The following is a 23,407-nucleotide window of genomic DNA, read 5'->3' as shown; positions in this document are numbered from 1 at the left end:
CAAAGACATCCTGGCGCAATGGAAGCCCCTCGAAAGCGTTTCCGACGCGGCGAACAACGAGGCCATCCAAATCCTGGCCAGGTCACAGAAGTGGACCGGACTGGTGCCCTTGCCGGTTCAAGGAAAAGGACAGGGGGTGTTTACGACCAGACGCTTCCTGAAGAACGAAATTGTTTGTGACTATCATGGCAGAGTGATTTCAAAAGACGAGGGCGAGTCCATTCAACGCAGCACTCCTTCTGGTGAAATGGGATACCTTTTCTTCTTCAAGGACAAAGGCGTTGGAAAGTGTATCGATGCACGCGCCAACAGCTGCCTATGTCACCCTGACATGACCATTTTTGGTAGGCTGATCAACCACTCTGCCAAACAAGCGAATCTCAAACCGAGACATTTTAAGGTCGAGTCGGGGGGCACCTCTACAAACACCATCCTGTTCTTTGCGGCAAGAGACATAAAGGTCAACGAGGAACTGATGTACGACTACGGAATAAAGAAAACATCTTTTTCTGGGGAAGGACTGGATTTGGAATGGCTTTGAACTGAGTTTGGAAGTCAGAAGAGGGCCATGGCTTGTTCAAATCATATGTTTAAAGTTGTTTATAGTTGTTTATTTTCTGAATATATTTTTCTAATCTTCTCTGGGAATGTTTCAGTGAAAAATAAAAGTTATCGTTCTACACACTTTGTGTTTTTTCTACTTCACACATCCTCTAGGGTGAATTCAGGTATACAGGCTATATTGGGAGATTTTCTTTTGTAATTCAATCTGCTGAGTTTAAGATTTTCTTCAAGTTCCAAACATAACCCAATAAATGAGACATTTCTGAATTCCTCAAGGTATCCACATTATTTAAGTGTAAAAAATAAGTCTTCATAATATTTTAGAAATGCATGGCTCACTATTTTAGTGGAGCTGACAAAAAAACGAATTTTCAGCAACTTGTTTGGTAATTTGGGACAGTATGTCTGGTAACACATTTGGGACACAGACTCATGGGTGTAGATTAATGTAGCCTATACTGAAGCTTGATGGGCCAATTTAAATTTGAATGGGTTATAGGCCCTGCTAGACGAGTGAGAAGAACACATCGTTATTGATTGCGCATTCATAAGTGGTTTGCGAGACAATAACCAAATGACAACGCTTCTCTCCCGCGCGTAATAGCCAGCGCTCGTGTTACGGATTCGTGTTATTGCAACAAATATGCTGCAGTCCAAGGCAAAAGTAAAATGCCTTTTCCTTATGCTGTCCCAAATGACCCGATGTCCCAATATAGCCCACCTGAATTCACCCATATACTGGAGCTTTGACTGCACGAAGCTGCTTGATGGGCCAATTTAAATTTGAATGGGTTATAATTCCCTCCCACGGCCGATGGGTGCGAGTTTGTCATTCCATCTGGGCTATCTCGATTGACAAGAACATATTGATTGCGCATTCATAAGTGGTTCGCGAGACAATAACCAAATGACAACGCTTCTCTCCCGCGCGTAATAGCCAGCGCTCGTGTTACGGATTCGTGTTATTGCAACAAATATGCTGCAGTCCAAGGCAAAAGTGAAATGCCTTTTCCTTATGCTGTCCCAAATGACCCGATGTCCCAATATAGCCCACCTGAATTCACCCATATACTGGAGCCTTGACTGCACGAAAATGCTTGATGGGCCAATTTAAATTTGAATGGGTTATAAGTTTGTCATTCCATCTGGGCTATCTCGATTGAGAAGAACACATCGTTATTGATTCCATTCACAAGTACTAGCCAGCGCTCTTTTTCAGAGTACATTTTGGAGCAGCCTTTTGACAGCTGCTCCGTTCGTCATTCATTAGTGTCTGGATATCGGGTCTCCTCTACCATATTTACAGCCATGACCAAATGACCTCCTCCAATAAAAGTGGCCAGAGGGGAGTCAATTCATAGGGGTTCATTTCATGGATTGTGGCTTTACATATATATACATTAACACCCACGATACGAGACATACAACTGCCCCCCCCCGGCCACAATGTCAAACTGTTTGGGCTCGATATATATGGCTGGTTATGGTACGTTATCCGGGTCACGGTGACATTGGAATGAATATAAAACCGGAATCATCCAAACACATGCGTTGTGTTTCCTGTAACATATAAACACATGCGTTGTGTTTAGATGTTTAGATTGTGCCAAAGCCACCCAGTGGCACAACTCCCCGATGTAAAAGCACGCGCTCTGTTACGTCAGAGTCAAAGTCAGAGCTCATTGGATTGCATTCAAGCACAACGGACATATGTGACATGAGTGGTCTTTTAAAAACTGGCGAGGCTGGAGGAAGACCTAAGTCACGTAATGTGTTGGCAAAGTATCGTTGAGTTGCTCTTGCGCATGGTTGTGTCGGAAGAGACCGCGCGCCTCAGTGCGCCACTGCTCGCCATAGCGCGCCACAGCGTCCGAATCCTCAATGAGCAAAACAGCAGACCAGATCTTCACAACTATAAGCACATTCTCAGCTTCACACTATTGGCGAAATACTACACACAATGGTTTTGCAAATCACTAAGTAATAATGTTGTTTACAATATGTGCTTCATGTTTTGGGCTACTCGCAATGTTTTGGGGCTCTCTTGTTGTTATTATCAGTGACCTATGCACTTTGTAACGCTCTCTCTTGGAAGTCGCTTTGGATAAAGGCGTCTTCTAAATGAATGAATGTATACAATGGATCAAGTGTTTTTTGCCCAGTTCGGTAAAGTGCCCACTAGATGGCAGTGTAAGAGCACAAATAGTAAGGGCAGAGCCTCTAGTCAATGTGATGGGTATGAGCATAAATTGTGTTGTCATAACTGTTGTAAAAGGATTTTGCATTCCCCTGTAAACTAATGGTTTGTGTTCTGTTCCAATCCTTTAACCTAGCGTCCTCAGGTCTAACCCCGACAATGTCTTGTAGACGGGATGGCCAGTCGGGACAGAAGCCGGGGTGGAGCAGGAGTGCGCGGCGCTTTGGCAACACGTCAGAGGAAGACTCCGCCATCTTGAACTTTGTGTCCAAGCGCAAGAGTGAGACCCGAGGTATCCTGCTGTGGCTGGAATTGGAGAAGCGGGGTCTGATAAATCGCAGCTGCCGGTCCACAAAGGTTTGCTATCAGAAGCACCTTTGTGTTTCATTGCTGCAGGGTTAGGGTTAGGGTTAGGTTTGGAGACAGGTCTCAGCCCAATGTTGGACTGGAGTTGCACTGGCACAAGTTCCTGTGTTTTTATTCAATGATTTTTTGGTCCCCAGAAAAGGTGAAGAGGAGGATTAAAATATTCCCATCAAGGTAGGTATCCTAGTAGGTAAGTATTTCAGGTAAGTAAATAGTTAAATACCCCATACTTTTGATCTGTGTTAATCTTTTTTTGCTTTTTTAATCCTACAGGAACTCTTCTGCCCCCCACTGGTCATCACAGGTAAGTATCGAAGGTAAGAAGGTATGTGCATATATACACTCTTTTTTCTGATTCCTGGTATTGTTTAATCACTTTTTATCTCTTTCCCCAGGAATCCCTCACCTCCCAACCGGAAGACAGCAGGGGGTATACAACCTTTAAATGTTTATATTAATAAATCACTAATCCATAATTTTAGCATTTTGTCTGCGGTTTCAGAGGTCCAGAGAACTGGATCCCGTCCTGTTACCTGGAATTGGAGTTTATCCATCTCAGGTAATGTTTGAAAAGGAGATTTATTATCAACATAAAAGTTAAAAGCGTCAAATAATTTTTGCTGGTCTTTGGACAATCTGTCTGAGAAATGGATGAATGGCACGTAGATAACGGCTTTGGGAAATTGTTTTAGGCAGGTTTTCCCAAGCTGCTGCAGTTGCTTCACGGTGGTCGTGGTTTTCTGTCTATCGAGACAGTTAACCATCCCCACTGACAGGATGACGTGCTCTGTATTAGAGTTTGGTGTCAACTTCTCTAGTACCCCTCTTAAATGAAGGCAGTTTGCCCCTGGAAAACTGTCAACCTGGATAAGATCATCCTTAAAAGTAGGGATAGCCGAGAGATTGTTGTCCCCCACTACCACTATGGGTTTCACTACATCTAACTGCCATTCTTGTATTTTCCTCCAACAGGTTGGATGGACCACCGGCTCCTCCCGGGGAGGGACCCCCGGCTGTGACTGGCTGAGAGCGTGACGGTAAGTAGGGTCAAGGGGAAGGGGGAGGGGGGAGGAGGGAGGGTTGGGGTGAGGTATGGAAAAGGAGGGGTTGGGTTTAGGATAAGGGATCAGGGAGGGGTTAAGTCCCCTGTCCTCCACCATGGGGTTTGGGGAGGGGGGAGGGTTAAATGTAGGGAAGGGAGGGTTGGGGTAAGGATTTGGGGTCAGGGTGGGATTAGGACCCCTTAGGCCCACCTCTGTGTCACTCAACCGAGTCAGCAGCACCTTGGGAGAGAGAATGGTCTCCGCTGTTGGGGGTGGGCTGGCAATAGCCAGGCTAATTGCCACCTCATTGCCACTACTGGGGGCAACTTGGACCCTCTCCCTCACCATTTCAAAGGCCCCAGATGTGTTGTTCAGGGCCTCCTCAAAGGTAGGTAAGGTAGTTCCAGTTGTGTTTAACCCATGTGACCATTTGTTGTTGTTTGTTTTCCCCACAGGAGATGTTCCAGAGACCTCTGAAGTTACCCTCATCCCTACCCAAGGTAAGTATCCATCCCCCTGGATGACCACACTGGTGTCGGGATCTTCCTCTATTAGAGTTAGGACCCCCCTATCCAAGGATGCAGGCAATGGTGGGCAGTCCTCCGGACCCATCGGCCGGAGAAGATGGATTTTCTCCTGGAGAGGTGAGTAATTCCCGCAACGTTTTCACTGATGTTGTGAATTTGCGTTTGTATCTCAACCTTCCCCAGCCCACCGCCACTCGAAGAGCCTCCTCATCCATCCCAGGTAGGTCACCCAGTAAAAAGACCAGCATATTATCATAATGACACTTTAAAATTTCCAAGTTCCCCTCTAACCATTTGTTGGTGTTGTTTTTCACCTTACTGGTGGTATCAAGTGAGGGGGACGCAGGTTTAATAACAGTTGTTAATTTATTAACCTGCCTCTGCATCCCTCTTGGACAGGATCCCTTAGCGATGGAGTCATCCAGGATCTCTGTATGATGCAGAGCTTGGAGAAGTTTAAAATAAATTTTGGCCAGTGGGACATTCAGGCTTTTGGGTTGGTTTCTCCCGTTTCCTGTTTCTGTTGGTCCCACTTCCATACTCCTTATAAAAAGTAAAACCGCTAAAACTGCTAAAAGTACTTCTAAAATGTCTCAATAAAATTGTTTAGACATAAAATAAAGTGCATCTATTGTCTATGGTGTTCTCATATTCAGTCCTTTTATTGCATATAGAAAATTATGGCCTTTAGAAAAGCCTTTCTAAAAAGAGCGCTTACTAAAAAGGGTTGTATTTTTTTGCCCCAATGGCACTTGTGCAAGGTGAAGATGGCCCCTTCCTTGGTAAGTCTCTGTAGAACTGCACACTGTGCTTTTGAACAAAAGGTTCCAAACCAGGAATAAAGATAAGTGCACCACACACCCACACACACACACACACACTCACCCCACACAAAGAGGGAACTAAACCGAACAGGGTTCTTTCCCCTGCTAAAGTGCCAAGTGCTGGGTGCAAATATATGCAACTGTTTGTTAAAAACAAAGGACTAAAAAAAGATTCAAAGATGGACTAAAACCACTCTGAATAAAACCATAGTTTAAAATGCACTCTAAAAGTTTTTGCCCCCCATAAAAGAATAAAAGAGTAAAAGAATAAAAGAAGGAGCTCCTAACGTTTCACCTTCTCAGGGCTTCCTCAGAGGAGAACTGAGTTGGGTGAGGCAGACAGGAAATTAAGTAGTGGAAGAGGGGAGGGGGCTTGGCCACTTCCTGTGGTTCCTCATTGGCCAATCTGCCATACCCCTCTCACACCCTCTTGTGTTCAATTAAGGCTTAATTGGCCCAACACTTTCTTAGTAAAAAGTTACCAATACCTTAATTCCTATCTTAAAACCTCAAAAGATAAAATAAGGGGGAATTTTAAAAATATTTATCAAAAAATAAAACACTGTACAAGGCTCTGGCTGGGTTAGGTTTGGAGACAGGTCTCAGCCCAATGTGAAAAGGTGAAGAGGAAAAGGTGAAGAGGAGGATTAAAATGTTCCCATCAAGGTAGGTATCCTAGTAGGTAAGTATTTCAGGTAAGTAAATAGTTAAATACCCCATACTTTTGATCTGTGTTAATCTTTTTTTGCTTTTTTAATCCTACAGGAACTCTTCTGCTCCCCACTGGTCATCACAGGTAAGTATCGAAGGTAAGAAGGTATGTGCATATATACACTCTTTTTTCTGATTCCTGGTATTGTTTATTCACTTTTTATCTCTTTCCCCAGGAATCCCTCACCTCCCAACCGGAAGACAGCAGGGGGTATACAACCTTTAAATGTTTATATTAATAAATCACTAATCCATAATTTTAGCATTTTGTCTGCGGTTTTAGAGGTCCAGAGAACTGGATCCCGTCCTGTTACCTGGAATTGGAGTTTATCCATCTCAGGTAATGTTTGAAAAGGAGATTTATTATCAACATAAAAGTTAAAGGCGTCAAATAATTTTTGCTGGTCTTTGGCCAATCTGTCTGAGAAATTGATGAATGGCACGTAGATAACGGCTTTGGGAAATTGTTTTAGGCAGGTTTTCCCAAGCTGCTGCAGTTGCTTCACGGTGGTCGTGGTTAGGGTTAGGGTCTGAGAATCCCATCGCCCTGACAGTTTCCGAAGAAAAAGCAGGGGTCGAGGTTAAAGGCACGGGCACTGCCAGAGCCGAGGACCGCAAACACGAGGAGACAAGGAGCCAGGCCCCTCCGGGGACCCAAGGGGAACCCGGGCCTAGTATCTAACGGCCACTCACCTCCTGACACGAGGTGCAAGTGGGCACCGATAGAGAGAGAGAGAGGGAGAGAGAGCGCACAAGAGAATGCTAACCAAGGTCAGGCACATGGATGCCCCATCCGTATCCACACAGACACGCCAGTGAGATAGGGATCCCAATGATAATAATAATAATAACAGTAGTAATCCTCATAATAATACTACCATTAACCATAACGATGACCATATTAATGATGATAACAATGAGAGCCATAATAGTAACCTTAGCAACGACCACAACAATAAAAAACCAAAAAGCAATGAACACTAGTGGACATTATCATCACCTGGAGTGACGTGAATCATAGACCACCACAGTCAAGACCGGGACGTGCGGGCGAGTCATCACCGGGGCCACGGAGACGCTGTCATGACGGAAGACCAGGCGGGTCCCCGAGGACAGAAGTCAAACTTCTCGTGAGGAACGTCCCTCACGAGATGTCCAATGGCAAACATCCTATCGAAAATTGCAAAAGGTACCGTCTTACTACTAGTCACAATACAGAGAACTATCACAAGAACAACCGCCACAACAATGGCAACAACAGTAGCAGGAGCCGCAGCAGCTGCAGCAGCAGTCGCAGCAGCAGCCGCAGCGGCAGCAACAACAACAACAGCAGCAATCACCACAACAACAACAACAACAACAAGACGGTGAGTTGATGTGAATAATCATGGGAGGGTATATTACCAGGCTTTGCCACGGAGGCGTAGTCGTCAAAACTTCCGAACACTGGGGGGGGGGGGGGGGTTTGTGTGTTATTGTAGCCTAGCTGCCAGCAAACAAAAACTAATTAGGAGGTAAGTAGCAGCGGGAAAGTGATACAATGATCGGTTTAGGGTAAATCAGGGTCCAACGAGTGTTGCATGATGTTATCTACCTTTAGTTTGACTATATTAGGCTGCCGACAGTCGGGGAAAAAAGGATTATATAAAAATATATATATATATATATAAGTAGCAGCCGTGACAAGGGAGAGGCCTTACTTGGGTTGGTGCAGGCGCTTGTTAGAGCGCTTGCGGGGAAGTAAGGGAGACATGGGAGAACTGGTTGAAGCTGTGGGCTGGGATCTAGGTAAATTGCGTTTGGTGTTCTTGACTGGGGCGAGAGAAGGAATAGGGGGGGTGCCCGAGGCCCTGGGGACCAGATTCAAGGGCAGAGGGTTTGGAAAGCCACTTGTCGGTGTGCGAACGGCAGAGGAGGGCGGGGGCGTCCGAGATAGGACTTCTGGAGTCAGGAGGGACAACAGAGCCATTTCCGCGTCCTCCTCCACCCGGGACCAGGAGGGGATCGCCGGAGATGGGCGGGAAAGGGGAGGAGGAGTGGGGGAAAGGGACAGGGAGTCCCAGGTGGACATAAGGTCCTCCAAAAGGTCCTCCGGTGTGCCGGCCTTAAGGGCACCGATAGAGGGGTCCTCCAGTAGGACCGTGGAGGTGAGGCGTTTAGGACGCGTCCCTGGCGGTCTGGGGAGGCGCTGAGCCTTGGGTGGTAGGGGTTGGGAGAAGGTAGCCACCTCCTCGGGGTTGATGGGGCTCCAGTCCGACTCGAGGTCAATTACCTCGGACTGGGCCTGCGGCGTGCGGACAGTGGCAGTGGCGGTGACAGATGAGGCGGTGGCCGTAGTGGTGGTGGCCACGGGTATTTTTTTCTTAAGGAGGGGCGGGGTTAAGGGGGGGGCCGAATGAACCTGGGCCACATGGATCTGGGCCGAGTGGATCTGGGATGCGGATCGAGAGGTCGTGGGGGTGGCGTCGGATGGGGTCGCGACCGGCACGGCGGAGGTGGCAAGAGCCGGACCCCCACCGTCACCGGGGCCTGAAGCAGTCACCACCGCGGTGGCGGTGGCTGCCGACGAGGCCTGCGTTTCCATAGGGGTCACGGAGTCCGAGGGGAACAGTACGTGGGGGGCCAAGGAGCCCTTGCGCGGAGCCGGCTTCGGTTTTTTAACGGCCGAGACGGGAGGAAAATACGGGGAATGGGGGCCGGTGGGAAACACCTCCACGGGTAGGAGGGCCCGGGCTTCCTGAAGGACCCTCTGAGGAATGGGGGCAGAGAGGTCCGCAGTGGCCCAACGGACGCCTAGTTCCCAGACGTCCGTCCAATTGCGCAAGGCGGGGAAGTGCTCGCCCAGAAGGCCCGAGGCTGCACTCAGGGCCGAAGAGTAGTGGCGGGACAGAATCAGGTAATTCTGTTTAATCCAAGAGACTGCACTGAGATGCAGTTCCTGGAGGCATTGAGCGGAGGGGGAGTGGGGCCTGTAGGTGGAGGCTAACTCCTCCACCTTGCGGTCGTAACCGGGCGGGGGGATGCCGTCCTCCAAGAAGGAGCGCACCTGTCCCTGGTAGTACGCGGTCTTCACCAGGCGGCAGACCAATTTGGCCGCCGCCGTGGTGCGTGGACCATGGGTGTTCGAGGACTGGTTACGCGAGACGGCGTACAAGTCCGTGGAGAGAGGTGGGACGGGGCCACTGACCGGGGGGGTAGTGCGAGGAGTCCATGCCAACCGTGCCAAAGGGGGCACAGGAGCAGAGACTGGGGCAGGGGGTGCGCTGGAGGTGGAGCGAGTGGGGGGTGTCAGAGACACGTCCGGTGCAGAGGAGCCCCGAATGGCTCCGGTGCTGGACAGGGAAAGGGGGGTGTGCGGAGTGGTGGACGGAAGGGGCGGGTTGGGAGAAGCAGCGGCTAGCGCGGGTAGCGCAGCGCCAGAGGGAGGCGGCGGGTTGGCGGCCAGGCGCCGTTTGTACTCCTGCTGAGCAGGGGTACGGCGCTTACCGCCGCGGCGGCGGGGGTGTTGGGGAGTGCGATGTGTGGGCGTGGAAGCGGTCGAAGAAGAGGGTGTGGGACGTCGCGGAGGGGCCCCGGCGGGGGGATAGGCCGCGGGGACCCAGTGGTGAGGAGGAGCCAAATGAGGTGGGGGGTAAAGATAATCATACGGGTGCATGTGACAATTGTCATCCCTGGCGTACACAAAGGGGGCTAGGGGGCGACCATTAGGCTGTGGGGGATAGGCAGAGTAGTGGGGGTCAGGGGCCACAAGAACCCAACGAGGACCAGAGGCTGAGTGTTGAGGGAAAGGGTCGGAGGAGTAGGGAGGAAGAAGAGGAGGGTATGGATGGGACCTGGACGTGTGGTGTGTGCGGTGAGGGGCCGCCCAACGGCGTTGGGAGGGAGGAGACATGCTATGGGGGAGACGAGAGAATGAGAGAGAAGAGAGAGGGGGGAGGAGGAGAGGAGGGAGGAAGACGAGACAAAGGGTTAGAGAGAAACACAAAATGGACTACACGGACGTGGGTGGTCGTGGGTGAGTGAGAAAAATAAACAAAGTGTCAGTGAGTGCGTGTCATACCTGGCCGAGTGTCTAACCTGATCTGAAAAGCTAAGAAAGAGGGGCCTGCCTGAAAGAGAAAATAACTATACCCAATCTCGGCTGTCCGCAGAGTAGAAGTCATCAGAGGGAGGAAAACTGGAAGAAGGGTTAAAAAGCAGAAGCGCATGAGCGCCATCTAGAGGCTGTGGGATAGAAGAGGTTAACAATAGAGACAAGTTCAAATTGAGCTCAGCCCAGAGAGAGAGAGAGAGGGACAGAGAGAGAGAAAGAGAGAGGGAGAGGGACAGACAGAGAGAGAGAGAGAGAGAGAGAGAGAGAGCAGGATGGAGTGAGGGAGAGAGAGAGGCACAGGGTGAGAGGCGTTCACCTCGTGAACAAAGAAAATTTGCAATTCAATAATGTTGGCCATCGCACTCCGGGTAGGGATTACCTGCATATCCCGACCAGAATAAACGGAGCACGCGCGACGGTCCCCGAATCGCTACCGGTTTCGTCCATTACTAGGCTAGGACTCATCAGGCGATAGCCAAATAAAAGGGGGAAACAGGTAAATGTGGCCGTCCTACGACTACAGATCAACAGAAGCGACCTGGGTGACATGGAGAATGCAAAAAAAAATTCAAAGGCGCATCCCTTGCCATCCAGGCGGCCTCCAGTGGTCCACCAAAAGCGGTAATTGAGATTAAACCAAAGCTAGGGAAAAGATGTGAGGTGAGAGAGACACGAGAGAGAGAGAGACACGAGAGAGAGAGAGAGAGAGAGAGAGAGAGAGAGGGGGGGAAGAGAACGTCAACAAACCACTTAAACAACGTTGCATCCGGATCTGAAACTGAAGAAAAAGGGCCAATGTTAGGGTTAGAGAAGTCCTCCTGGTTGTAGGTAGGAACCGAATGAAGAAAGAAGAAAAGCAGAGAAAGAGAGAGAAGGAGAGAGAGAGAGAGAGAGAGAGAGAAAGAGAGAGAGAGAGGGAAAAAGATGTAGGTGTGTGTACACGTATATATACATACATACACACATACATATACATATATATATATATATATATATATATATACATATGCATATAAATATCTAAAACGAGTTATAAACCAGAATCGTGAAAACAAAGGCCGAGTAGAAACGAATGGTAAAGGGGTAAGCCAAGGCATAATCCAAGGGAGTAAGCTAGATAGGAACCAGAACGGTTGGGTTATAGGAAGAAATAAAGAACAGAGGTCAAAGGTCAAGACCAACCCAGAGGAGGCCCGGTTGGGTTTAGGCCAAAACCCAAACGGTTGTATTTAGAATGAGATAGAGGTTAGAGGTCAGAAGGTCAAAACGGACCCAGAGGAGGCCCGGTTGGGCTAAGGCCAGAACCCTTACGGTTGTGTTCAGTTGATGAGATAGAGGTTAGACGTCAAAAGGTCAAAACGGACCCAGAGGAGGCCCGGTTGGGCTCAGGCCAGAACCCTAACGGTTGAGTTTAGGACGAGATAGAGGTTAGAGGTCAAGAGGTCAAAACGGACCCAGAGGAAGCCCGGTTGGGCTTAGGCACCAACCCGAACGGTTGTGTTTTAGGATTTCGAAATAGAGGTTAAAGGTCAAAAGGGGCAAACGGTCCCAGGGGAGGCCCGGTTGGGCTCAGGCACAAACCCGGACGGTCGTGTTTAGTCCGATGAATTGGAGGTTAGAAGACAGAGGGTCCGAACAGACCCGGGGGAGGCCCCGTTGGGCTTAGGTGAAAATGGTAAAGTTTTAGGATAGGATAAAGGTCTTTTCTAGAGGTCAAAAGGATCCCAGTCTAGACTCCAGAGGAAGGAAGGTCAAAGGGCGGTGGCGCGCGCGTATATGTGTGCGTTCTCGCCTACGTGTGCATATGTCAAGATTAGGAGAGCGACAGTTCAGAACAGAAGGGAGTAGAGAGAGCATGTACATCTGGAGACCACGAGCCGTCATCAAAAACCAACAGCACCTGGTGGAAAAAGAAACAGAAACAGAGAGACAGCGTTAGAACACAATTGACCAACCCAAAACCCTGACAACCGGTCAGCAGAAAACATGAGAGAAGGGAAACCCATAGCCCATCAGAGAGAACGTCCAGGAGAGACCCAAACGAAAAGCCTGGGGGTGAGCGCACGCGCTTCCCCCCAGCAACAGTTAGATGGAGGAGCAGGAGAAAAGGAGACGGGAGAAGGCCCACCTCACGGAGAAGGACATAAGATCCTAAACACCACCTCGAGAGAGAAAACAAACGGCAATGAAGGCCAGGCGGTTAGGGTTAGGGTTAATTATGGAACATACAGTTAGCCTCTATGAGGGTGCAATCAACTGATGTTTTAACCCCTTTTCTCTCTCCCCAGGTGGATCCCTCGACATTGAATGCAGCAAGGAAGGTAAGTGCAACCGCATTTTTTGGAGTTGGGATCCCCCACATGGCGGGGCAACAAGCACCCAACAAAAAAATGTAATAAATCATAATTCATGGTATCATCATTACAACAGAAAAAATATATATTTTAATATATATATGAAAGCCCGCCATGTGGAGGATCCCAACTACCTGTAGTGTCTACAGGTACCCCCAAGGAAGGACAAGGTAAGAATCTCTAACACTTTCCAAAGTTGAATATTGAATAATATTTTTCATTTAACCCTAAGGGGTCAATTGTTTTTAAAAGGTGTATCCATGTTCGTTCAACCTTTTGTCTTTGAGTTTTTGTCCACTCTTTGCGGCTTTCCAGACCCTCAATCCCCTTCATATTTACCCCATGCATTAAAAAGTGCCGGTACAGGACCGTATCCTCATTACCTCTCCTGACCTGGTACCTGTGCTGTTTAAAACGGATCTCCATGGAGTACCTGGATTCTCCTACGTACAGTTTTTGGCAACTGGAGCATCTGATCGCATAGACCACGTTGTAAGTTTTAAAATCAATGCTATTCCCTATAGGTACCCCCCTCCCAGAATATCTATTCCCAATATAGACATCCCGATGGAAGGGTTAGGGTTAGGTTTGGAGACAGGTCTCAGCCCAATGTTGGACTGGAGTTGCACTGGCACAAGTTCCTGTGTTTTTATTCAATGATTTTTTTGTCCCCAGAAAAGGTGAAGAGGAGGATTAAAATATTCCCATCAAGGTAGGTATCCTAGTAGGTAAGTATTTCAGGTAAGTAAATAGTTAAATACCCCATACTTTTGATCTGTGTTAATCTTTTTTTGCTTTTTTAATCCTACAGGAACTCTTCTGTCCCCCACTGGTCATCACAGGTAAGTATCGAAGGTAAGAAGGTATGTGCATATATACACTCTTTTTTCTGATTCCTGGTATTGTTTAATCACTTTTTATCTCTTTCCCCAGGAATCCCTCACCTCCCAACCGGAAGACAGCAGGGGGTATACAACCTTTAAATGTTTATATTAATAAATCACTAATCCATAATTTTAGCATTTTGTCTGCGGTTTCAGAGGTCCAGAGAACTGGATCCCGTCCTGTTACCTGGAATTGGAGTTTATCCATCTCAGGTAATGTTTGAAAAGGAGATTTATTATCAACATAAAAGTTAAAAGCGTCAAATAATTTTTGCTGGTCTTTGGACAATCTGTCTGAGAAATGGATGAATGGCACGTAGATAACGGCTTTGGGAAATTGTTTTAGGCAGGTTTTCCCAAGCTGCTGCAGTTGCTTCACGGTGGTCGTGGTTTTCTGTCTATCGAGACAGTTAACCATCCCCACTGACAGGATGACGTGCTCTGTATTAGAGTTTGGTGTCAACTTCTCTAGTACCCCTCTTAAATGAAGGCAGTTTGCCCCTGGAAAACTGTCAACCTGGATAAGATCATCCTTAAAAGTAGGGATAGCCGAGAGATTGTTGTCCCCCACTACCACTATGGGTTTCACTACATCTAACTGCCATTCTTGTATTTTCCTCCAACAGGTTGGATGGACCACTGGCTCCTCCCAGAGAGGCACTATCTCGTCACTCAGTCAACCTCACTCGAGCCAAAGCACGGCACCTAGAACAGCGAAGATCACCGTTTCATCAGATTTGTCAAAACCCGATCACTTTTGTCATTTAACACTACACAGTTTTATGACTTAGATCATCAGTGAACTGCCGTTTTCTGTTTTTCTTCGTCACTTTTCCTTTTGACTATCAACTTTGATCTGACTGCTAGCGTTTTACAAGTCTCCTCATCAATCATCTAGCGCGAAAAACAGGTACTGTAAATCATATTGTTTTACACAGCCAGCTAATATGTCAGTAACATTTGTAGATGTCTCAAAGTGTATGTAATACGATAGCGTTTTTCTAAACTGTTAGAGCTAACCAGATCACGTAAAACTGTACTGCAGCAGTACGGTGGGGACAGGGGAGCGGAGCGGGATGTAGGGGAAAATATCTAGCTTACTGTAATACAGTAACGGTATCATAGCAACAGCAAACACTTTCTGAAGCTCACGTATACTGTATCTAGCTATGATACGACAACAACAAATAGTACACTGGACGATAGCCTACTGTACTGTTGGGAGAAAGCAAGAAATACGCAAAGCAATTAAATACGATCATTTTAGTAGTGATTATGATGATCAAGTACACTACAGTAGCTCACGGTCTATATCTAGCAATCTAACTAGATTACTGTTAGCCTACTGTACAAATGTTACAATAAATGACTTTGTGTGAAGAGGGGAGAGGCTTGGAATGAAGAAGAGAAGTGAACTGTTACTGTACAGCTAGATTTACTCACTGTTAGTTACTGTAACGTTCCTGTATTTTAGCAGTAATTTTTTATGTTGCTCATTTGACATGACTACATTACATAAGTGTTTCATAAGTAGGCCTACAGTGCAGTGGGCAGTGTTGAAGATATTTAAACAACATTATATGTGTGCTATGTGTATCAGTACTACAGTATTTAAATGAAACAGTCTAGTTTGAAGTATTTCTATAATCCAATGCACATCATGTCTTTTGTACAGATCAAGATGGAGAACTTCAGTTTTTTCCCAGGGAGGATACAGGTGTCCTTCAGAAGAGGCCCATCAGGGCATTTACGACAGGACCCCTCTGAAGCAGCTCAGAGGATCAAAGAGAACCCCTCCCTCCAGGACAAGTCTGCACCTCAAAGGGAATACTTGGTGAAGACCAACGCACACACTGAGGTGTTTCTGAGAGGGGGGATGTGTCTGACCGGCTGGAGGTGTTAGGAGAATACATCCTCCAGTTTGGAAAGTACAAAGGGAAGTCCTTCAGGTGGCTGCTGGAAAATGATGTAGGCTACACCTTGTACCTCATCAATAAGGTAGAGCAGGAGCAGACAGCCGGGCAGTTCAATCCAGCGGGCCACAGTAAAGACAGCCTACTGTCCTTCCTGGAGTACACCAAAGGCTTCAAGGATATTGAGGACCTCCGGATGTACCTTAAAAAAAGACCTGCTGCACCCGCTGTTGCCTCTGAGGATGACAACCTTGTTGGCTTTGGTGCCAGAGCTAAAAGCACCTGGGGGGAAATTTGGAAAAGCAGAGCTGATGGGTATGCAGCTTTTATAATGGCCAAAAAGTGCGTGCAGCGCAGTAAAATGCACAATCTGCAGCAGTACCTGATAAAGCAAAGCCACCCAACAGCATGCACACTTCCACCCCCAAATGTTGCAGCCTCAAGCTCATTCACCTCAACACCTGCCCCTGATCTTCCAGGTCTGTTCATAACACAAATCTGGACATGAAACAAATGGACACTTCTCTAATTGTTGTAAATGTATTTATGTATTTATTTTCCCATAAAAGTGGTAATGTTCTCTTTGTTTTATGTCACAGTCATGGAAGATGATATGGATCTGGAGAGGCCCATGCTGAGTCTGTCTCCTTCCAAGTTAGACACTCAGCTGAGTGAGTATGCTAAAGGAACATGTCCGTACTTATATTGGTCACTTACAGACAAGTGATGATTGATTATTTAATGGTATTGCTCTTTTTCTCTATTCGTTCAGTCTCACCAGCAGCAGTAGTGGCAGCTGTAACACCTGCTTCATCCACAACTAAAGGTTTACCATCAGTTTGGGAGGATAATTTTGTGATTCACAGAATTAATCTGCCATTATTGAGTTTTAATATGCTTGTTTGTTATTTTGGTCGCGTTCTGGCCTGTTCTGATGCTTGTGTTCTTTTGTTCTACTTGTTCTACTGTTCTAAGGATGTAACATGTCAGCGATGAGGGTAAGTGTTCATATGAGTTCTATTTGTGCATGCTTTCTATAAAGCTTTCATGGGTTTGGCGTGTCAATTAGTCCGGGATGAGTAAGTGTAGTGCCCTTTGATTTAAATAAAATACATAATTTTGTTAAACTCAGTTTCCTCTCCTGTGAAATCATCATGCCAAACCTTTGACTGTTTACACATGTTGGTATTGTCACTGTGCTCTACTTGCTTTCTGTCTTAGATTCCATATGAAAATGTATATAAAACCTTTTATATTTATTTGATTTAAAAAAAAAAAACACTTAAATCTCAAGTAATCAGGCAACATGTACATCTGTTATTATGACAATAGCAAGTTAAGGCAACAGTGACTGTAACCAATTACAATTAACAATAAGTTAGTTACCAGACTGTAGTGAGGGGTCAGATAATAACACTTTATTTTCCTTAACAGTGGGAAGCAAACCAACAGCTACACTATCGAGCCCAGCTGACTGCCTCGCTAGTGCTTCTCCTTTGAAAGGTCCATATCTATATGTTATTTATATGTATATCTGTATATTTTATTTATTATAGTTACAAACATGTTTCCCTGTTATGTTTAATTAATTATTGTTTCATTTGCATCAGTGCCCTCAGCTCAGGTGAAGGTGCCTTTACCAGTGCCTCCCCAGCTGCTCGCCATGGCTCCATCCTTGATCTCACAGCCTCGGCCACGTGAGCCTGCAGTGTCAGAACAAAGTATGTCAACACAGACACACACATACCCTGCAGTCAAAATAGTACGGGATTGCCATGTTTGACATTTTATGAACTTCAGAAAACAAATGTGTCATTTGACAACAAAATACTAAACACAGAACAGCGCCTCTTTTTCACTGACGGTAAAAATGTAATTCTAATTCAATGTAATTGAACAATATTTGTGTTATATATGTTGTGTTTTTACAGCTCCATCACACTCTCATGGTCCTCCAGCATGCGCTCATCCTCCTGTGGCACAGCCTGCTGCCTGTGCAGCTGTAATCCCCAGCTACGAGCAGGATGTTAGCCGCTGGAACTGCTCTCCACAGCAGCGGATATGGATCAAGACGGAGTTGGAGGCCATGGGACTATGGCCAGGGTCCAGACCGGTACGCCATCTGATGAATATGGTCTCCTTGTGGCGTCATCCCCCTCAACCGGAGCTCATCGAGTCCTCCTATGACCTGCCATCGCCAAAGTACTTTCAGCTCCATCCATTTTTCATCTGGAAACCAGAGCATGCCATAATGGAGAGAATGAGGAACAACTACATCCTTCCCTGTCTCCATGGCTGCCCCAGTCCCCAGGTGACGTCTTCTGGCATGGGAAGACCAAGGGTAATCCTCTGCACCAGTGGCCAGTACTATTTGTTTGCCTCTCGCCTCACCTGCAAGGTCTGTAAAAAGTACTGGTATGCTGACAAACCACAGTGGGTGGATAAGCTGCCAAAGCTTTTTTCCAACGTCCTGCCAGCCTTCCTTACGCACAAGAAGGCCATCTGTAAGACAGTTATGGATGAGCTGAGACGCAGCTGTAAGTCTCCCCACGACATGGCCAACCAGGTGATGGAGATCATGCACCTCAAGTACGAGAGAGCTCACCTGGCCTACCTGCTCAGTGTGCAGAACATCAGGGATGCTGAGTCTGGCCTGTATGGACAGAAGACCATCACTGGGCTTCTGAGGCAGGAGGATTCACCTGCTCCTTTTGGGGGATACGAAGACACAGATGGCTGGTACGGAGTGTCTGTGTCTGCACACTACCTGGTAGACTGTCTCCTCCAAGAGTACCAGCGTCAGGAACAAGCCCTCACACAGCTTCTGCAAGGCACCTTTGGACAGGTCTTCAGGTCTGACCACACCCGCAAACTTGCAAGGAAGGTGACTCTATCATCCGGCACCATGTCTTCTTATGCGGTGATGAACGAGAATTGGATGATCCTGTCCTGGGTCCTGCTGCAATCAGAGTGTGAGAAGTCACTGGAGCCCATGTACGAGGGGCTGGCCCGTCGCTACACTGCAGCTGGAGTAGAGAAGGCCAACTACCAGTGGGTGGACAGGTATGAATCACTTTACTAATAATGTTTTTATTTAGTACACACATCAAAGGGATGTATCAACATTTTGATAAGTCATCTGTTCTTATTTATTTTCAGTTTATTTTTTATTTTAAGTTCATGATGAAGTCTATAAGGTCTCAAATCTAAAAATGACACTGGCCATGCACAGGTCTTAAATCTAAATATGACACTGACCATGCACACATATTTTGTCTTGGTGTAAACAGGGATTGCTGTGCAGCTTTCAGAGTTACTCACCCACAGCACCATGAGCATCTCTTGTGGGATGCATGGAAGACCACAGAGAATGTGGTTGCAGAGGTGACATCCGGGAATGTGACCAACACCTGTGCCTCGCGGAGCAAGTACAACCACGACATCTCAGTCAGGCTGGACTTGTTCCACTGTTTGCGTCGGTTCACCAGGGAGTGTGTCTCAGAGCACCATCACCTTTTTAGCTCCTTCTGCAAGTTCCTGTCTTCAGCCTGCACAGTGGTAGACCAGAGTGACCTGCAGAAACTCAAAGAGGCCTACACCTTCAGTGGGATTGTCCCTGCAAATCCCACGGCTCAGCACATCCGACAGCACTGCAGGACCATGGTACCCCAACCCAGAGAGCTGGTGCAGCGTGTGGAGGATGTCATGCGCCACTTCCACCGGGCCAAGGACCCAAATGACGTGCTGCTCTTCAAGCCCTCCATGTTGAAGGAGTGGAGGATCCAGCATGTCTTCATGTTGAGAGGCTGCCTGAGTGACCCACAGGCAGGGGAGGGGATCATGTACAGGTACGGTGGTACCCTGCAGCTAAATCACGTCAAGGGGGAGAAAGCTGCAGTACCCGTATGGATTCCCGTTAGGGGCACCTCTCAGCAGGAGGGCTTCCATTTCCACCAGGCTCGCTGGGTGACAGGCAACAGGGTCTCCACCGAGCTGTTCCAGGCCCAGGCGATGACGGGAGTAGTGCGGTGGAACTTCCAGAGGCTGGTGGACCTGAAGCAGCCTGATGTGCTGCTGCCTGGTGTGTTTGACCCTGTTTTGATGGTGGAAATCAACAGGGCCTCACAAATCGTGACAGGGCAGGCCAAATACCCAGCACTCCACGTGACGAGCAGGGACACAGGGGAGAGGTTTGTTCTCCAGTACCAAGAGCCAGACTGTCGCCCAGTTCCACTGGACTGGGAGAAACACAAGGCAGTAAGGACAGTCTCGACAGATGTGGCTGAGGGGTCAGACCACCAAGTCTCTGAGCTGTCATCTGTAGAAGCTGTGGTCTTCCATGTCACTGCTGCCCCTGTCTCTCTCTCTCTCTCTCTCTCTCTCTCTCTCTCTCTCTCTCTCTCTCTCTCTCTCTCTCTCTCTCTCTCTCTCTCTCTCTCTCTCTCTCTCTCTCTCTCTCTCTCTCTCTCTCTCTCTCTCTCTCTCTCTCTCTCTCTCTCTCTCTCTCTCTCTCTCTCTCTCACACACACAGACACTTACTTAAAAACTTCTGCTGTCTATGATTATTGTAACTTAATGCCATTCTACATCTTCCTTCAGACTGCTGACGTACAAGACCTGGCTTCAGCACAGGTCCTGCCTTCACAGCAGCAGTCCCCACAGGCTGTCCTTTTCCACCCGCTGTCTTCTACCACTACCAAAGAAGAGAGCTCTACAGATACCCTGATGGACACAGGTACAGTCATTTAAATGTTACACACAAGTCAATGTTTAATTAAAGTTTAACATAATACTTACCTTTTTGCAATACCTTTTGCAGTTCTGCCAAACACACCACCACTGCCCCGTACAGCATCTCCATGTGCTGCCCGCACTGGACCCATCAAAACAGGAGGCCGCATCTTCGTCCTGGATCACAACTGATGGACAGATCCAATGAGAGCTGCTATTGATGGGCTCCTAGCCAAGCACCACGGGGGAAAAGACCTTCTGAAGAGGGTGGATGCTGGCTATGCTGCCATGGTGCAGAGTGCCTGCACAGATCCCAACAGCCTGCTGCACCCAACAACAAGGCAGCATATCTCTCGATATGTGAAACATCTTGCCAAGCTAATTAACACCAGCTCCTCACTAAACACCAGCCCAGAGAAGCTCCTAGAGATCCAGCAGCTGTGGCAGCGTCTGACTGTCGAAAGTCAAACAGTCAGCGTGCCAGTCACTCCTCTGCCTCCTGCTCCTGTAAACCCACCCACTCCTCTGCCTCCTGTAAACCCACCTACAGTGGGTTCCACTGAGGATGCCCCACTAACCAAGGCTACAGTAGAGGTCATGGTCAAGGAGATCCTTGAAAAGCAGCAGGCAGCAATGCAGCAACAACAACAACAGCAGCAGCCTAAAAAAACAAGGACCTGCCTCGCATGTGGACAGCCAAAATCCCGCTACCTCAATGATGGCTCCTCTGTCCATTTCTTTTATCAGACTGGAGAGGTGAAGTATTTCTACTGTTCGAAGAAGGTCTTCATGTCCTATTCAGCTGAAGGCCTCACCAACCCCAGGATGGCCTTTGAGGATTTTGCTGCCACTGCCTTCTTTCAGCAGGAGTTGGAGGCCTCAAAGCAGAGAGGGGCAGAGAGAAAGAGGGTAACAGAGGAGAGAGGAAAGAGAAAGTCTTTGGAGCAGCACCCTACCGGCCGTCTGTGCATGTTTTGCCATCAGCCAGTGAAGCAAGGCCCCAACAGTCCTCACATTCATGGCAACTTTCCTGGTGTAGCTGGAAAGTACATTTACTGTCCCTCCAGAGTTTTGTCCCTCTACCAGTCACAGGGCATGGTAAAGGAGATGACCTGGAGGGAGTTTCAGCAGTCTGCCTTTTATGAGGCTGAAAAGCAGAGGTGGATGGTTGAGAAAGGCAAGTGATACACTCGCTCTCTCACACTTATTTGTAAGTGGCATTTTGTGTGTGTGAATTTCTTAGTGTGTGTTACATTGTAAATATGATGTTAATTGACTTCACTTGCTGTATCTTTTTCATTGCTCAACATAACATTACTGTACATATTTATTTGATCACTGTATATATATATATTTATATATATATATATATATATATATATATATATATCATTGTTTATATCCATATCTATGTACATTGCTGCACATAAACATTACTGTACACATTTTTGTTAATATTGTTCATAGCTATATTGTGGTGTGGTGTTTAAGAATTATTTACTGTGGTTACAGTCAAAATTGCAAAGCCAATGAAAAGCACTGCAGGTTCTCAAATAATAAAGATATGATAATCATCCAAGTGGTGTGTAAAATGCATTATACATACATTCTGTGTTCTCCAACATCTATTTGTAAACATAAAATATACTTTTTTTATGTAAGAGGATTCAAGGAAAGTCATTCTCTTAGCAGGAATACACCAAATTAATAAATCAAAACAATATTTGAATCTTTACAATGGTACTTTATAATATTGAAATTAATCATGGGAATTAATATATTTAATACTGAAATAAGACACTTTGCCTTGGGTGGGATTCGATCCTGTTCTCTCAAATGCACGTAGAAAAGGTCACAAAAATCCTCTACGGCTACACACGGCTGGCCTTCGCGTGTGAGGCGAATGTGATAACCACTACACTACGGAAACTTCTTTATAGTAACAACAGAAAATCCGTGGACACACATGCACACACAAAAACAAGGACACAAAACGAGGACATGCCTTTATGATGTCAAATAAGCATTTTGGCTCATGAACTAGTTGATATGCTTAAGGCGAATCCGCACAAGTGGCAGAAGGGTAGCTGACTTATCATTTCAAAGAACGACATGTCGACTCTAATGAATCATGGGACTTCATGGGACATTGGGACTAACATGGGGCACAAAATACTTTGGAGAGGATCGCAATTGGATGAAAACTGAGGAAAGATGAGGAAGTTCCCGCCCAGTCTCGAACAGGGGGCCTTTCGCGTGTAAAGCGAACGTGATAACCACTACACTACGGAAACTTCTTCTTAGTAAACAACAGAAAATCCGTGCACACACACGCACACACAAAAACAAGGACACAAAACGAGGACATGCCTTTATGATGTCAAATGAGCATTTTGGCTCATGAACTAGTTGATATGCTTAAAGGCGAATCCGCACAAGTTGCAGAAGGGTAGCTGACTTACCATTTCAAAGAATGACATGTCGACTCCAATGAATCATGGGACTTCATGGGACACAAAATACTTTGGAGAGGATGGCAATCGGATGAAAACTGAGGAAGTTTCCGTCCGGTCTCGAACCGGAGACCTTTCGCGTGTAAAGCGAACGTGATAACCACTACACTACGGAAACTTCTTCTTAGTAAACAACAGAAAATCCGTGCACACACACGCACACACAAAAACAAGGACACAAAACGAGGACATGCCTTTATGATGTCAAATGAGCATTTTGGCTCATGAACTAGTTGATATGCTTAAAGGCGAATCCGCACAAGTGGCAGAAGGGTAGCTGACTTACCATTTCAAAGAACGACATGTCGACTCCAATGAATCATGGGACTTCATGGGACATTGGGACTAACATGGGGCACAAAATACTTTGGAGAGGATCGCAATTGGATGAAAACTGAGGAAATATGCAGAAGTTTCCGCCCGGTCTCGAACCAGGGACCTTTCGCGTGTAAAGCGAACGTAATAACCACTACCCTACGGAAACTGACAATTCCTGAAAGACAGAAACCCAGTTCACACACAAACACACAGTAACAAGGAAACAGAACGAGGACACACATTTTCAACTTAACATGGGCATTTCGGCTCATGAACTAGTTGATTCTCTGCTTCAGCAAGATAGCAACAAAGGAGATTGTCTAAAGCAACCTTTGCCAATCCTGGACCTCGGGCCTCCCTGCCCTGCAT

At 46.9% G+C, this 23,407-nt stretch overlaps 2 protein-coding genes, 1 long non-coding RNA gene, 3 other non-coding genes and 1 pseudogene across 7 annotated transcripts; 4 read left to right on the top strand and 3 right to left on the bottom strand.

The window, feature by feature from the left end:
* Positions 1 to 14,219: 14,219 nt before the first annotated feature.
* On the top strand, positions 14,220 to 16,203 carry LOC146219324 (uncharacterized; annotated as a pseudogene). Its single transcript, XR_014751086.1, has 3 exons — positions 14,220 to 14,473; positions 15,239 to 15,955; positions 16,076 to 16,203. The product of XR_014751086.1 is annotated as an uncharacterized LOC146219324 (transcript).
* A 59-nt stretch (positions 16,204 to 16,262) lies between these two features.
* LOC146219323 (uncharacterized) lies at positions 16,263 to 17,197 on the top strand. The gene is made up of 4 exons (XR_014751036.1): positions 16,263 to 16,302; positions 16,452 to 16,474; positions 16,911 to 16,979; positions 17,087 to 17,197. It is a non-coding gene; the product is annotated as an uncharacterized LOC146219323 (long non-coding RNA).
* An 86-nt stretch (positions 17,198 to 17,283) lies between these two features.
* LOC146219322 (uncharacterized) lies at positions 17,284 to 20,399 on the top strand. Its single transcript, XM_084695246.1, has 5 exons — positions 17,284 to 17,287; positions 17,435 to 18,539; positions 18,767 to 19,733; positions 20,076 to 20,211; positions 20,368 to 20,399. The coding sequence occupies exons 1-5, from the start codon at positions 17,284 to 17,286 to the stop codon at positions 20,397 to 20,399; spliced, it is 2,244 nt and encodes a 747-aa protein (XP_084551372.1).
* On the top strand, positions 20,081 to 21,392 carry LOC146219321 (uncharacterized). The gene is made up of 2 exons (XM_084694884.1): positions 20,081 to 20,211; positions 20,296 to 21,392. The coding sequence occupies exon 2, from the start codon at positions 20,412 to 20,414 to the stop codon at positions 21,390 to 21,392; it is 981 nt and encodes a 326-aa protein (XP_084551010.1). The 5' UTR covers positions 20,081 to 20,211; positions 20,296 to 20,411.
* A 1,036-nt stretch (positions 21,393 to 22,428) lies between these two features.
* Positions 22,429 to 22,501, bottom strand: trnav-uac (transfer RNA valine (anticodon UAC)). The gene has a single exon. It is a non-coding gene; the product is annotated as a tRNA-Val (tRNA).
* Positions 22,502 to 22,765: 264 nt separating this feature from the next.
* On the bottom strand, positions 22,766 to 22,838 carry trnav-uac (transfer RNA valine (anticodon UAC)). The gene has a single exon. It is a non-coding gene; the product is annotated as a tRNA-Val (tRNA).
* A 293-nt stretch (positions 22,839 to 23,131) lies between these two features.
* Positions 23,132 to 23,204, bottom strand: trnav-uac (transfer RNA valine (anticodon UAC)). Its single transcript has one exon. It is a non-coding gene; the product is annotated as a tRNA-Val (tRNA).
* Positions 23,205 to 23,407: the final 203 nt, after the last annotated feature.

The sequence above is a fragment of the Hypomesus nipponensis genome, chromosome 28 (genome assembly GCF_054491055.1).
Source record: "Hypomesus nipponensis isolate SF chromosome 28, ASM5449105v1, whole genome shotgun sequence".
NCBI lineage: Eukaryota > Metazoa > Chordata > Actinopteri > Osmeriformes > Osmeridae > Hypomesus > Hypomesus nipponensis.
This window is presented reverse-complemented; position numbering and strand designations above follow the sequence as displayed.